At 36.5% G+C, this 17134-nt stretch overlaps 1 protein-coding gene across 1 annotated transcript in view; it reads left to right on the top strand.

Annotated features, from left to right (window-relative positions):
- TRPC7 (transient receptor potential cation channel subfamily C member 7) overlaps window positions 1–17134 on the top strand; it is a 131118-nt gene that overhangs the window by 84435 nt on the left and 29549 nt on the right. The window contains 4 exon segments of the mRNA XM_087955275.1: window positions 147–363; window positions 3849–3890; window positions 3893–4081; window positions 16745–17009. Coding sequence (XP_087811401.1) covers window positions 147–363; window positions 3849–3890; window positions 3893–4081; window positions 16745–17009 — 713 coding nt within the window.

Here is a 17134-nt window from a genome sequence, read left to right on the forward strand (position 1 = left end):
CTCTGATATATGTCTTATAAAATGGCTTATAAGTGAAATGCCTAAGCCAATTTAAAAAAACTTTTGAATTTTAAATAAATAAAAGCTAGAAACTTGGGAAAAGGACAGGGGAGGGGGAAAGAACTTATGATTATTTTTGGTTTCAGCTGGGACGTACACTCCGGAGCCCCTTTATGAAGTTTGTGGCACATGCTGTTTCTTTTACAATTTTTCTTGGACTGCTAGTAGTCAATGCTTCTGACAGATTTGAAGGTGTAAAGCTGCTTCCCAATGAAACTGCTATGGATCACCCCAAACAAATATTTAGAGTGAAAACAACACAATTTTCTTGGACAGAAATGCTAATCATGAAATGGGTTTTAGGTAAGTTGAATTGAAATCATTTTCTTTTACTATGGTATACTATCTACCCACAGATCTAGTAGAGAGCTGCAAATTATTACTGGTCTATAATAACTTGTAGATCCAGCTTTTCTAGAAATATTTGCTGGGCTCTTCTCCCTTCCTCTCTCATAGTCACTCTTTGGAGGAGCCAAAAATACCCACCTACCTTGACTGGAGGAAAAAGGCTTATATTACTATGGCTATCATATGTCTCATATTTCCATAGTGCTTCATTCTGTGCACGAATCCTACCAAATTTTATGGTAAAAATGTGAAAATCTGTATTGTAATATCAGATAACAAACCTGAGCTGAAGGGTTGATGAACCTGAACTGACTGACTTAGAAATCCCCTTTTGGTTGCTGCTACTTTTGCTATGTTATTATTCCAAACTAAGAGAGTCACAAGACAAATAATACCCTACATGGGTTTGCCTACTGCAACCATCTGTGATAAAGCAATCATGAGAACATTCAGACCAGATATTTCTTTTTAAATACTGCCATGTATTATTGAATGCCATTAGCTAGGTTGGAATAAGCTCCAACTGGTTATGTCACTGTGATAGTCTCCTGATCTGAACTGTTCACACGAAGTAGTATTAAGAAATTATCTCATACATTTCAGCTGGGAGGAGGAACAAGTAGCTTCCAGATGTGGGGAATTACAATTCCCAGCAGCCCCACCTAGCATAGCCAATTGCAAAGAGATGTAATTCAACATCTGGAAGTCCGCATGCTACCCTCTGCTGTTCTAAACTGAGAATTATTTTTCAAGGACTGACACTAACCTTAGCTCCAACTATTAGATACACAAACTGAAACGTAAAGAAAATAATACATTCATGCAGCTACCAGTTAAACAGAAGTGAGATATTATATTTTTAGAGAATGAAATATGAATAGCAGTGCAGATTATTTATTTTTTTAACAAATCAAATTAAAATGTTTTCAGGGAATTTATTATTTAGAAAAAAAAACTTTTATTGGCTATAACCACAATATACAGAATATATTCTTTTTGTGTGTGTGTGTCTAAGTCAAATTGTCTTCCTTCTCTGTACAGAAGATATAAGTGGTACATTCTTGCTGTATTTTTTTTAACATTCTGAAGTGAATTAAAAATGATTTTCTAAAGCAATTTTTCAGAACTGAACAGAATGAAATAAACTTGAATGAGAAATGCATTTTTGGTCTGTAAGCTTCTCTTTTGATCATAAAACATTTCACACTGTAAAGTTTGCAATGAGTGAACAGTAAATAACTACAAGAAAGTGTGTCCAATCTGAATTAGAGGCTTAATCCAAAGCTTTAGAAATGGCTCAAAAACTCCTCCAGGTAATTCCAGATATAATGCAATCCCATTATATCAGAGCAAGATTTAGAAAATTTAGAATTTAATTTCTCCCATAACTTGCAATGGGCGAAAACATAATTGGCTGTAAATTTTGGTAAAATTTATAGGCACGCTAAATTGCTATGAATGGAAATGTGTATCGGGAGTTTTAAGTAGCCATTCTTTAATCTGTGACCTGGGTTTAATTGATTTTGCTGTGATCCTTATAAATACCAAATTTGAGACATTGTATTGAGCAATGTGTGTACGCAAGGAAGAGGCATGTGGATGCCTATTCCCAACTGTGAGGAAATTAGTTGAGGTAGAAATATAAAATATTAACTTTTTGGTTCTTTTCCATAAAAGAAACTAATAAAGTTTAGGTTAGCTAAGTAATATTCCTCCCAAAATATCAAACAGTTACTCGGAATAAGACACTGGTCAATAATGAGTTCAAGTAAATTCAAAGATCTTTCTCAGACAACTCTCCAGACAGTTGCTCTACCATAATCCTTCAAATGGTGGAAGTGATGGCTTTTTCAAAATGACCGTTCTTATTTTTTCTTTGGGCATGGTTGGCAGGGCTCTGGGACAAAAAAGCTTATTAGTACCAGATGGGGGAAGATTCAGACTTGAACAAAATATATGTTCTGAATTATCTACTGCAGCTCTTCAGCTGAGCTTCAAAGGACCTCTTGTATGTTCCAGATAATTCTACTGCTAGGAAGTATCAAGGAATGATTTGAAGGTAGCATAGTGGAGAGAGACTGAGCTACAAATCAAAAAGACCCTGGGTGGCATCTCATCCCTGCCTTGGCTGCATCAAGTAAATATGATTCTCAACCTCAGTCCTCAGGATGTACTACAGTATGAGAAATAATGATGACTTGAAAGGTCCTTCATGCTCTGTGAGCTTGGTTGATTCCTTGCAAGTGTGTCACTACCCAAACTAGGTAACATCATCAGTTCTAGTTGAACATTACTAGCATTGATAATGTGGCCTAGTTTGGGTAATGAAACATCTGCAAGGAAACAGCCAAGATGAGAGAGCACCAAGGATCCCTCATTTCAATCTTGAGTTACTAATATTTTCATTTATTGATAATGCAGACTTCTTTTACAGTGTATGTGACGGCCCTTCCTAAAGAATTAAAGCCTGCCTGCAATGACCTTAATTTGACAGGAGAGGATAGATACATTTTTGGAGAAAACTTTCAAAATAAATTAAATAAAGTCCTCCAAAGTTGGAATGATATCTCTCTTTCTAAATTACAGTTTCTTTCAACTGTGAAACACAGTAGAGCCTAGAGCATTCAACTGGAGATACTGTGGCTTCTTGTCTCCATTGTAATAAAAGATAATAGACCAAGAGTTTGGAAATAAATAACATGGGAGCAGCTGGAGATATATACAGAAACAGTAACAATGGCTATTATTTAAACATGAAACTACTGATTATGTATGATAATATAACTACAAAAAAATGATGATCACAAATAATGGCAGGATAATGAGGTTGGTAATGTAGCCAAATATGATGGCAATACTATTCTTCAATGAGAATAAACATTATCTGCTTTATTTACATAGTAACTATTGGTAAACATACATATTCCTGGTCCTTATGAAAATTGTCAGTCTTGAATGCAACTCCAATATATCAGTATATTACCATTCGTTATACTGACTAATCATGGTCTGGAGTTTTGTATGGTTCTGGGACACTCATCAGTTTCTCTTTTTGCTATATTTTGCATTCTAAGAAGATCCATGTTGAAGTGAGGGGTCCAAGGAATATTATTTTAATACTGGGTTATCTGGGGAAAAAGGCAAGGAGAAAGACATTGTAGTGTAATAGAGTGATTAGAAGAACAAAGAGGTATTCAAATCCCAACTCGAGCCTGAAGCTTATTGGTGATTTAAAGTATCTATAATTCTTACTTTTGCATAAGTTTGTTAGGTCAAAATAAAAAGAACTGCTGTTGGAAAAAAGACTGAGAATACAAATGGAATAAAATTTGTGTGTATATTTAATATTGATGCATATAATGTATGGTAAAAAAGCTGAAGAATAAAATCATGTGAGCTATTACTGATTGTGTACTGATTGTGTTTGTATGTCACTATAGGAATGATATGGTCTGAATGCAAAGAAATCTGGGAAGAAGGCCCCGTGAATATGTCATGCATCTTTGGAACTTGTTGGATTTTGGGATGCTGTCTATTTTTGTAGCTTCCTTTACTGCCAGATTCATGGCTTTTCTCAAAGCCACAGAAGCACAACAATATGTGGATCTCTTTGTCCAAGACAATGACCTCAGTAATGTCACCCTTCCTCCTCAGGTTGCCTACTTCACATATGGTAAGAAAGCATTCTTTCTTAATTATTTTCAAACTGTGGTTGGCAAAATTATGGTGATGATTGGTCATGCAGCCAGCCAGATCTTTAGACTGAATTTAGTATTTTTATCCACCTATGGAGTCCTTCATCCCAAGGAATCTGAGATAGGCACATGTTGCCTGATGGTGCTGGTGGGTCTGATGGTGCTAAAGGTAGAGGCAAGCTGTTCCAACTAGAACTGCCTGTTGCATTTGATTGAAGATGATTTTGCCAATGGCAATGATGTTCAAATGATGCTCCAGATGCTTTGTGATTGTACCCAAGATGTTTACTACTATTGATACTATCTTTGCTTTCTTTGGCCATAGTCACTTTACTTCTATTTGCAGGTCTTTAGGTTGTGCAATTTTCTCCAGTTCTTTGTCTTCCAGTTCTTTCTCTTCTCTTCTGCTGTCTCCAGGTAGTGCCATATTCAATATTCAAACTTTTTTGTCTTTCTTATGGAGAATTGTTAAATCCAAAATGTTATGTGGCAGGTGCTTGTCTTTTTGAATTCTGAAGTCCCAGAGCCCTTTCGCTTTTTCAATTCCTATTACTTTGTCTGTTTTGTAGTTCCAGCAATTCTTGCTTCCAAGTAGACAGTAGTTTTTGCAGATGTTCAAATGCACCATTGTTGCTACTTTCTCATCCTGTTGTCTGTGCAATCTATTTGCAAGCGGCTAACAAGATGGTTCACTGTTTCTTTGCACAGGTACATTGTCAGTCTTATGCCGTCTTCTCAACTCTGTCTTTGTATGCATTTGTTCTTAAGACAAATTTGTTCTTGTGAAATTTGTTCTTGTGCAGCCAGAATTAGTCCTTCTCTCTGTTTCTTCAACTCAACTTCTGTGAGCCATTGCCAGGTCTTCTTGTTATCTGCTTTGCCTGCTAGGCATTGTGTGTTTGTGTGTGCGTGTGTGCGTGTGTGAGTGTATGTGTCCTTGCCATATAATACTTTGCCTTGCCATGTCATATTTTTATTCCTCATTTGGTCTTTCTTGTAGGCTAGTTGGTCTCATCAGTATTCAGTAAGCCTTCAGGGTGTACCAGCTTCAGTGTACCTTCTTCATTGTCCTTCAGATATTTTTCTAATGCCCTTTTTCATTTTTCAGCCATGTGATGTACTTGCAACATTCCACACCCAACAATGCTCCTTAATAAGTTGTCAGCATTGTTATATAGAGGAAGGGCATGATTCATTATCATTATTTTTTTAGTCTTCCTATCTAGGACTTCTAATCTGCTCGAATCCAATCCACCGTTCCAAGTGTGTATCCAATGACTACAATTGCCCAGTTTTATGGTATTTCCTCCACTGAGTTTGGATTTAAGATCTTCTTCACTCTCATGATGTATTCACTTTGAACCTTCTCCTGGACTTCAGCGTGCTTGATGTTGTCAGCTTGAAAGATGCCTGGGTATTTATAGTGATTGTCTTCATCCTGACTCTTGATGTTATTTCTATAGGACATCTGGATTCCTTCAGTTTTCACTGTTTTTTTTCCTCTAATGATTGTAAGAATGGTGTCAGTGTTGGAAGCCATATTAGCATCAGAAGCTTCCACGCTGCCACATTCCTGTGCCTGGGAAACTGGGAGGGGGATTTCATAGAGTGTATGTAGTTAGACATCATAGCATTCTTCTTTTCAGTCAAGGTCATGTCATCCTGCACCTGGTCAAGGAGTGGTTAGAGGAATGTCTTAAGTTGGGACAGATGGTGATTGGGCCATGTGATGGACTGAGGGATGCAGGAGATGGGTCTTTGATTTTCAATTACTGAGGAAAAACCCAGAACTCTCAGATTTGGGGTTTCCCAGATGTGCCAGTATACAATTCTAATAAAATGGAACTTTGAGAAAATGCCTGTCTCAAGGGTTTTGGAGTTGGAGTTTGTTTTCTGGAACACTGACAAGTGGCACATTTGTCCAGTCCAAACTTCATTGCAACATTTTGGCTTTATGTATGGGCCATGTTGAGTAGTGATACTATTTCAGATGGTGTTTTTCCATACAGCTCCAGATTGACCATGTAAAGGAGGTGAGATAGCCAGGAAGATGTTTTTGATGTTTGAGAGCTATGGCCTGGTTTGTTTGGTATTATTGACAGAGAAATCAATGTAATGTAAACAGTCAGGGTGATAATGAATCTCAATGAAAGATTCCTCTTTGGATATTAACTTCTCCCAATTTATTACCACTGGCCAGTAGCTGTATACTTTAACATTGTGCCATTGATCTTTGCAAGATAGTTGTCTGATGCTGCCCCTTTTGCTGGCTCTTTTATTATCAGATAGGTTTGTTAGCCAATCTTCAATTTCACTTCAATTCCAATATGTTGTTAAACTGCTTGGCAATGAGGGATGAAGACCAGTTAGATGTTTCACCACTATGGGAAAGCCTGAATAACTTCAAAGTTCCTTTGAAGTTTTCTCTGCTTCAGATTCATTATCTTTAAATTGGCTGTTCAAATAGAGAAAAAATTCAAATTATCTTTTGCAAATTAGAATGTATCATTCCATTTTTGGACAGGTTTTATTCATCTCTGGAATATTAAGAATCCAAATGCAGATTCCATCCAGTTGCATTAAAGTAGAAGATCCTCAATAGAGAGTTGAGGGGAAAAAATTCTTAATCTTGTGTAGTGTTGAGATTTGTAACTTAAAGATGACGGTATTTAACTTGCTTTCTCAAAATAAAATAAAAAAAGACCTGGGGATATTCCTAGTTGGGTGTTATGTACATTTCACAAAGAACATAAGATTGTGAATGTTCAAATCCCAAATGAAGCCCCAAGTTCATGTTAGGAGCTTACTTACAATACATAGGATAAGTATGTATGAAAACAATATAAAAATACAGTTGATCCAGAACATGGTGACAAACTTTTGGACAAAACATGGTTTTCCCCTCATGTACCACTGCTGTGCAAACTTTTCTGGCTTCCACTTTTTATCTGAGTGCAATTAAAGATGCTGGTTATCACTTTTAAAGCTCTAAATGTCACAGGGGCAGGTTATTGTCAGGATTGCTGCTTCCTGAAGATTTCTGCTTGTTCCACTAGATCAGATAGGATGAATAGGCTCCATATTCCTTCCCTCAGATGTTGTCATCTAGCAGAACTTAGAAAGCATGATGTTTTGTGACTGCCCAAACTTGTGGTTTATACTATAGGAAACCATGAAAGCTGAATAAATAAATTCCTCACATTAAAGCCAAAGCTAGCTCACTTTATTAGTTTGGGTAATTTATGCGGACATCCATCTCAAATAACCAACTCTGGGCAACTAACAATACTTAAAGCAAGATTTAAAAACAGTAAAATAAAATCATAAATAGCATCTAAGGAAGGAAAAACTATACAACCACAACAATTGACATAACCATGATGCAGGCTCAACCATACAGGGGAACACAGTACTTTGGGATGCTGGTTATTTGGATATGTGGCATGTAAGTGTGGCTTTGTCCTCCCAGCAGTCTATTCCACTTAATGCATAACATTTATATGCAGAATTACCACTGCAAAGAATAGGAACTGGGAAGAAAAGAAGAAGGAAAAAAATAAATTGAGGGAGATTTATAATACGTTCCTCGTTTTAGGCTTTGCAAATTGGATGCTGGAATGAGAGAAGGCAGTTATGGTTCCCTCGCTGTGGATTGAAAATCAAGCATGGATGTATCTGGTTTATACTAAATCTTAATTCCTATTTGAGAAGGATTTGTGTTTCTTCAGGAAAGAAAGCGAAGCCATGCTTTAAGTTCTTGGCAGCTCTGCATATTTTATTTCTTTACTTTCTCTTTTCTAATACAGATGGTTCTCAACTTAAAACCACAACTTCTGTCAGAACAGAACAGAACTTCTGTCCCTAAGTAACGAGATTGTTAAATGAACCGTGCCTGATTTTATGACATTTTTTGCAGTGGTTGTTCAGCTAATCATATGGTTTTTTAAGCAAATCCGGCTTCCTCCATAGACTTTGCTTGTCAGAAACTCCCTAGGAAAGTTGTAAATGGGATCTGCAACTATTGTAAAGACATGATGGTTGCCAAGCATCCAGATTTTGATCATGTGACTGCAGGGACACTGTAATGATTATAAGTGGGGCGACTGATCATAAGATTCTCTGTTCAGCACTGTCATAACTTTGGCCCTTAATGAATGATCATAAGTCAAGAATTACTGTATGAATGATCTGGTGATTACAAATACATAAGGCTTGAAATAAAGCTGTGTTAATAGGATGTTGATCATAGACAGACACATACACAATTTAAATCACCAGTTTGTTTTATTTATTTATTTAATGCTCAGCTGTCCTGAAAATGTTCTGGTACCTCCCTCCCTCCCTTTCTCTCTCTCCCTTCCTCTCTCTCTCTCTCTCTTCCTCCCTCCCTCCCTCTCTCTCTCCCTTCCTCTCTCTCTCTCTCTCTCTCTCTCTTTCTTCCTCCCTCCCTCTCCCTCTCCCTTTCTCTCTGTCTCTGGGAGAAGATAATAAAAAAGATTGTTAACATAAATCTCTTCCTGTTTTGCATAATGCTTAACTAGGACAATATTGTTACAGTGAGCTGCAAAAATACAGATCAGGGAGAGAGCATAATTGTTAAAATCCAATGCAATTGGAGCAGTATTGATTTATGTCACTCAGAATACTACTCAGAAGTGGGCATTTTTAAATAAGACTTTTCAGCAAAATTTCAAGAACGTAATTAGGAAAACAGTTATCAAACAAATAGGACATGCTAGTCCATTACACCTGCCTCCTTTAAAAAAAAAACTGATTGAAACTATTTTTTTTATCCAAATTGTATTGTGGTACTCATCTCCCTCTTGTGACACAATTGTGTAATTACAGCTCGTGAGTGCTAGAAATATAAGACTGAATTTATACTTTGTTCCAAGATTTAAGAAATTAAACAATATTTTATCATGAAACTATACATTTAGTTAATATTCTTCCAATATGACAGGTATTCCATGTTTTCTTTTACTTTTTCCATTATTATTTTTTATATTTCCTTTCCATTTCTAATCCAAGGGTACTATACCACCACTCTGATTCTGTCTCTGAAATTTGGGCATCCTTCCCATTTTTGCTTCCATTGAACTTCATTATGTCATCAATTCCGTTAAGCAGCTTCAAGATTTTTGAAGCTTTTTCAGGAAAATCTGAATCTGAACTGCTTCTCTATCACGAATACTTAATGCATTTTCAAATGCTGCTTGTTTATAGAGATCATTCCGGCTGCTCACCTGTCAGAATCAGCAGCGATAAAATTATCTCTGTGTTAGGGCAATCAAGGAGAGTGAGAAAAGGGAAATACAAACATACAGGTGACAGATGCAAAGAGCTTCAGGCACATAATAGTCAATATTCTGTATTCACACTTACAATCTCAAATATGCATCCTTGGCACTTTCTTTCTTTCTTTCTTTCTTTCTTTCTTTCTTTCTTTCTTTCTTTCTTTCTTTCTTTCTTTCTTTCTTTCTTTCTTTCTTTCTTTCTTTTTCTTGAAAAGGAAGACTAAGGCAAAAAGTTTCCACAAAAGATGAATGCTGAGAGAGACTTCAAAGGAAGAAAGAGGTAGCACAAGATACCTGCTATGCATGGGAACCAAGGACATAGGGCAAAGTGTTGAACAGGAAAATGTAAGACTAGAATAGAGTTTAATAAGTGGAAGCAAGCTGAAAGCCAGCAGCATGGTATCCATCTCAATAACCATCATTTTTCTTTCTTCAGAACAGCCACATTTTTTTGTAAAATAGCAAAAAGGTTAGATGAATAAGAAGCAGGTGTTTATTTTCTTGAAACTTTAATCTAAATAATATCCCTTGTTGACTTACTGTACTTTCTTCAACAAAACCTCTTGTTTGGAATGTGCATGTTCAAGACCAGCAATTTTATTCAATTATATTGCTTTTTACTATCAATTAATATCAAATAATATCTCAACTGGCCAACAGTGTGTGGTTTATGGTTTACCTAAAGAATAACCAAACTATATAAAATTCAAGTGATAATGTCTTGTTTGGAGATATTTATGCTTAGGGATGAAATTATTACTTGGATATTTCTCTGTATATTTGGCATTGAGTTGATTGCTTTTGTGCTATCAAGTCAGTCTTGATACATAGCAACCACACAGACAGAATTTCTCAAGGATTTTCTGGCTGCAACCTGGCTCTTTATAACTTTCAGTGGTTTACCCATCAGTGTAATTGTGTTCGTCCACCTTGCTGTTCTCTTTCCTTTTAATTTCCCTAGTTTTATAGACTTCTGAAGAAAGCTGTGTTTTTGCATTATGTGTCCAGAATAGGATACTTTGGACCTATTTATTTCAAGTGTCTCAATGAGACCTCTAGATTGATTTATTTTATGGTTCTATCTATCCATGGAATTCTCAAGAGTCTTCTTCGACACCACCATTCAAAACGTTTATGTTCTTTTTGCTTCTTCAAAATATATTGCTTATATAATTCTGATTTTATAGGTATAAATACTTATAACGCATTTGAATATATGTGTATTATTGTTACTTCACCAAGTGCCAGTCTGCAGCAAATCTCGATAGTCAGTCCTAGGGAGCAAACTCTTTAATATCCACCATTTCCATTTTTTTCATTGTCAGTTCTAAGGCTGATTACTTAATGTTCATCGTTTATTTAATTTTTTATTTATTTAGTCTTACTCTTGTTTTTTCAATGTAGCCCTCAACTATTGTCACTAAGATTTGCAGATGATTTGCCTTTTCAGCTATCAAGGTAGTGTCATCAACATGGAGCAGGTTTTTGATGTTTTCTTCTCTTACACTCATTTTCTTTCAAACCAGTCTCCTTCAATGTATGCCTGTATTTAGCATATAAATTGAGCAAAAAAAATTGAGTGTAAAATCTTGTCTTCCTCTTCTGCCAATTTGTTTTGCCATGTTCCATACAGCTCTATGTATTAAACCATTGTTTATCATGTTCCTCAGTCACTGCCTTTTTCATATATTTAGGAACTAGATTTATCTTTCCTAAAACTATATGGCATCTATATTACTTCTGGCTTATTAATCTCTTACTGCTATCTCCTGTATCAGCGTTTTTTCGATAAGCCTGACAAATAGTTTCAATTTACTTTCATGGATGTGAGCATGCTCTGATATCAGCATAATGGCCATCACATATATTTGGATATATTAAGATGTCCTGGGCACTGTGATCAGTCTTAGTTCAGCAACATTATTTACTGCCCACAAAGAACTTGCTTCAGTGATCCTATCCCCTTGTTGCATGCAAAATAAAGAATTCACTTATTAGAGAAAAAGATACTGCTGGTTTTGAAGGGATAAAATATGGGAAAGAATTACTGTCAGTGACATCTTTAAGAGCTGTGGTGGCGCAGTGGTTAAAATGAAGCATAGCAGGTGACTCCACCACTTCCAGGGGTTTGATCCTGACCCACTCAAGGTTGACTCAGCTTTCCATCCTTCTAAAGTTGATAAAATGAGGACCCAGCTTGTTGTGGGCAATATGCTGACATTTGTAAACTGCCCGGGAAGTCCTGTAAATCACTATGGAATAGTATATAAGTCTAAGTGCTATTGCTATTATTATTTTTACCTAGACATAAAGTCCATTTTGCATTCACTGGCTCCTATTTATGTAACAAGGACTCATCTAAGATCTAAGTTTCTGGCAAACAATGCTTTCCTGTAAAACCAGTATTCATGGGAACACAGCAGGCTGCTTTCTGTTCAGTCAGACCCTTATTCTGCTTTGTTTTCTAAGTTGCTAGATAGTAGAGAACTTATAATTTCTGCTTTGCCCCAAGAAAAAAAGGTGGTAATTTTCAGTCAACTTTGAGCCCTGTGGATAAGATGGACCCATCAAGACAGTTTTAATGTGGTGATTTGCCATCACTTTCTTTGTGATGTTTTCCTCAACTTCTCAAGCTAGCCTACAGCCCTTAGAATCTCTGGTATCTCTTATCCAAGTACTAATCAGGCTGACTCTGCTCACAGCCTAGACAAGATCAGCCATGTGTAATCACCCCTGAGGTTCTGCTCATAAAACAGATGCTCTATCGCTACACTTTCCTTTTAAATAATGTACCCTCAAGTCCATTTTTAAAGCTGTGGCCCTTGTGCCTTCATGCTCCTGTTATTTCAGGTATGAAGGTAATGGCATTTACCTTTTATTTTAATGCTACTCTTAGTGCCAAAGAAGGCCAGAGACTGTGTATAAAACAATCCTCTTCCAGTTAAAAGTATATTTAAAGAAACAGTAAATAGCTCAATCAACACTAAAATTACAAATCCTGTAATATGACAATAACATTGCAATAATTGAAACAAACTTCATTTTAATAGCACAGATGATGCTACCTTCATCTGGGTATAAAATGTTTGCAAGAAAGCAACCAAGCTCAGAGACTACCAAGCACCCTTCATTTAAAAAAAATTTAGCAGTTTGGTACTGGAATAGTTTTTATCTTACAAATGCTTGGGTAAATAGGCAGGTCTTGAGTTGTCTATAATGAAATAGGCAGAATGGGAGGACAGATGCCATCAAGAGGCCCCTACTCCTAGCCATCCAAAGGTGAGCTAAACCTATTAGTGAATTTACAAGCAGAACCCCAGCTGCTCTTAGTGGGTAGTATTGCAGAGACTATTATTTTCAGCCCTTTGATGCTAAGCATTTTAGGCACGGATATGGCTACTGCCAAATTCTAATTTGGAAAACAATTAGATCAGGCAGGATTCTAAAAGCTTCATTATGGTGACTGGTCTCTGTGGCATGAAACTATTGCCATCACCATGCCATAAAACTAATTTTCATTTTCTCGAAATGAAAATGGGCTTTCATAGCAGCATGAAAATTAGCCTCAAAATCCTTGATTCAAAAATATGTATTTTTCAAACACAGAAAAGAAAACATAGCAGCATGAAAATTAGCCTCAAAATCCTTGATTCGGAATATGTATTTTTCAAACACAGGAAAGAAAATGGCAAAGTATTGCAAACTGTCTAAAATGCACTAGCTGCGTTTTTAAAACCTTGTATCCAGAGAATTTGTATTGAAAATCTTGCAGCCAAGAAATCTTCAGGATTTTTTAAAAAAAATAGAAATAGGTAATTTGCATTGATTAAAAAATGTTATCAGGCAATTTCTGCTATGACTTACAAACATTATGAAATGTTGTAAATATAAGCAGTTACACCATTTCTGTAGCATTTATGTAAAAAAAAAAATAGAAAGTAGAAAACTCAGTAGGAAAATTGCCCTTCAAACACAGATTAGAAAGCCGATCAGGCTTTTAGCAATTTAAATTTCTTAAGTCACTTTCTTCCATCTGTTTGCACTAGATAGAACTGCTGTGAATACCACCCCAACCATTTTATGACCCGAGTCTCAAAATGTTGGATTTTCGGACCAATATTCATGCAAGCGCACGTTGTGCCTGCCAGCCAATTATACTAACTTCTGATTCTATACATACATATATTAAAAGGTCAGAGGTCAGAGCTGAGGAAATTGAATTTTCTTGTGAACGTAGACATGCAAGAATATTGTACAATTTTTCAGGGGACTGGCATGTAATTGCACAGATATATTTGTTGATAAAGAGTGGTGATTTCATGAGAGAAGAACATACACATGGTCAATGATTTAGCAACATATCCTAAATGTTGATTAAATTGTCCCCAAAGACTTTTGAGTATACTAGTAGAGCTTGCACAGGATTCTGGATACATGTCTTCACAACATCTTCTAGCCTTACAGAATAACAGAGTTGGAAGAGACCTTGGTGGTCTTCTAGTCCAATCCTCTGCTCAAGCAAGAAATCCTATACCAGGGGTTCTCAACCTTTTCTTCACCACAGACCCCCCTTTTGTGGCCACAGACCACTAAGACTTAACTCAAGATTTAAATCATAACAATTCTTCAAGCTTTCACTGACCGCCTGTAATGATATTGCAGCTCCCCCAGGGATCTACGTACCACAGGCTGAGAACCACTGCCCTATACCATTTTAGATAAATGATTGTCCAATCTCTTTTTAAAAATATTCAGTATTGGAGCACTGGAGGCAGGTCATTCCACTAATTAACTGTTCTGTCAGGAAAATTCTCCTTAGTTCTAGGTTGCTTCTCTCCTTGATGAGTTTCCATCCATTGCTTCTTGTCCTGCCCTCAGGTGCTTTGGAGAATAGGTTGACCCCACCCCCCTTCTTTGTGGCATCCCCTTAGACATTGGACATTGCTATCATATCACTCCTAGTCCTTCTTTTCATTAAACTAGACAAACCCAATTCCTGCAACCATTCTTCAGCCCCCTAATTATCTTTGTTGCTCTTTTCTGCACTTTTTCTAGAATCTCAACACCTTTTTTATATTGTAGCAACCAAAACTGTATACAATATTCCAAGTGTAGTCTAAAAAGGGCATTATAGAGTGGTATTAACATTTCATGTAATCTTGATTCTATCCTTCTGTTAATGCAATCTAGGACTATGTTGCCTTTTTGGCAGCTGCAGCACATAGCTGGCTCATGTTTTTAGAATGGATGAATGAGCTGTGAGGGACCTTGGCGGTCTTCTAGTCTAGCCCTCTACTCAAGCAGGAGAACCTATACTATTTCAGATAAGTGACTGCTTACATGATTGTCCACTAGAATTTCAAGATTCCTCTCGCAGTTACTACTATTAAGCCAAGTATCATCTATTCTATACCTGTACATTTGGTTTTACTTGCCTAAATGCAGAACCTTACTTTTCTCACCATTGAATTTCATTTTGTTAGATAGGGTCTAATGTTCAAGCCTGTGAAGATCCTTCTATGTCTTAAACCTTTCTTCTAAAGTGTTGGCTATTCTTGCCAGCTTGGTGTCATCTGCAAATTTGATGAGTTCATCTTCTATCTCCTCATCTAAATCATTTATGAATATATTGAAGAATGGTGGGCCAAAGACAGAGCTTGTGGTACTCTGTTGCATATTTCCCTCCATTTAGATGCAGTTCCATTAAGGACTACACACTGAGTATGGTTAGTTGACCAGTTATGAATCCATCTGGTGGTGATGCTATCTAACCTACATTTTTTAATCTAATCAAGTAGTAGGTTGTGGTCTACTTTATCAAATTGCTGAAATCCAAGTAAATTATATCCACGGCATTTTTCTGGTCTGCTAATTTTGTCACGTTGTCAAAAAATGCAATAAGATTTGTCTCATATGATCTGTTTTTGACAAATGTTGGCTTCTGGTTATGACTTCATTAGCCCCTAGGTGTTCACAGATACATCACTTGATTATCTTTCCAAAATCTGGTATTGATGCCAGGCTGATGGGTCTGTAGTTTCATGGTTCCATTTTCCCCCTTTTTTTGAAGATGAGTATTTACATCAGCCCTTTTCTAGTCACCCTGTAGTTGTCTGATGTCCCACGATCTTTGAGATATGGTTCAATGGTCTTTTTTCATGGGCATTCATTTAGAGAAATCTATTTTGCAAAAAAGAATCTTTGTCTACACAGCTGAATATGGAGATGTTTCATATGAACAAGAACCAAGCATTTTCTAAATGCCCTGTTTGCCTGAGCAGGTTTTTGTTTGCTGAACTTCACACAGTACCATTAAGAACCCTTAGGACGAAGTGTCTGATGTGATTAATGTCAAGACTAAGATGATTCAGCACAACTACCCCAACTACCCTTTGAGTATTTAGGAACTCAAAGGAAGATGATGGTTATTTCTGAAACTAGGAAGACAATAGTGCTTTAATCAAACAATCAGAATGATGATCAAATCATATTACTTATTAATTTACTTAAAATAATAATTCTAGTTTCACATGCTTTCCAGAGGTTCTTGGAATAGGTTGCAATCCATGAAATAAAATAACAGAGTAAAACAATAAAATAAACAATGACTTAATTTAAACTATTCAGTCATTTTGGAAAATATATTATAGGAAGGACTATAATTCAAAATCTTGGAAACCCGTTTGATATTATTCCTCAAATGGATTGGTGACCTATAAGCCAGAATTCTGAATTCATAGAGATGCATTAACTTGTTTTTGTTTGTTTTGTTTGCTTGTTTGTTTAAAACAGAGGTCTCCAAACTTGGCAACTTTAAGACTTGTGGACTTCAACTCAGCATAGCTGGCTGGAGAATTCTGGGAGCTGAAGTCCACAAGTCTTAAAGTTGCCAAGTTTGGGGACCCCTGGTTTAAAATATAAAAAGTTTCAGGCAACTTTATTTCAAGCAGCACATGCAACTTTAACATGAGGCTAAAACGAATCTAGCCATTAGTAACAATCACTAAATAAATAAGGAAAGAATTCAGCAAGATATTTCACAGCAGATAGATCAGAGCTTTCTGCTCTTTAATCTACATTGGATGGAACCCTTTATGTTCCTTGGAAATCTTGCAGTTCTGACTTTGTAAGAGGGGAAGAAAGAAGAGAAAGTGTTAACCCCAAATATCCAGAAACAGGGGCAAGGATGAAATCAAGACTCACCAATAACATCTAAGAATTCCCTCAGTAAGAAGACATAGAATCTTTCTTTCTTCAGTCTTCCTCTCAGAATCTCCCTCCTCCCACTTTTGATTTGGATTTTCATTATTACTTTTATATATTGCCTATTGTGTTTTCTTTTAGCCAGGAGCAAATGGCTTCCCTCAGATCCTCAGATCATATCAGAAGGACTATATGCAATAGCGGTGGTACTCAGTTTCTCAAGGATTGCTTACATTCTCCCAGCCAATGAAAGCTTTGGTCCTCTCCAGATTTCTTTGGGAAGAACTGTGAAAGACATCTTCAAGTTCATGGTCATCTTTATCATGGTATTTCTCGCCTTCATGATTGGAATGTTCAACCTTTATTCATACTACCTAGGTGCAAAATATAACCCAGCGTTTACAACGTGAGTATCTACAGCATGGGTTTTGACTCCCCAGACTGCTGTTATGTGTATTCTATAGAATTACGAACTATAGGTATTCCTGCATTGTTGAAAAATTATTGTGGGAAATATCCAGTTTATTTTGT

The sequence above is a fragment of the Notechis scutatus genome, chromosome 2 (assembly GCF_049901735.1).
Source record: "Notechis scutatus isolate UNSWTSFEM ecotype Mainland chromosome 2, rNotScu1.2, whole genome shotgun sequence".
In the NCBI taxonomy this organism is placed as follows: Eukaryota; Metazoa; Chordata; class Lepidosauria; order Squamata; family Elapidae; genus Notechis; species Notechis scutatus.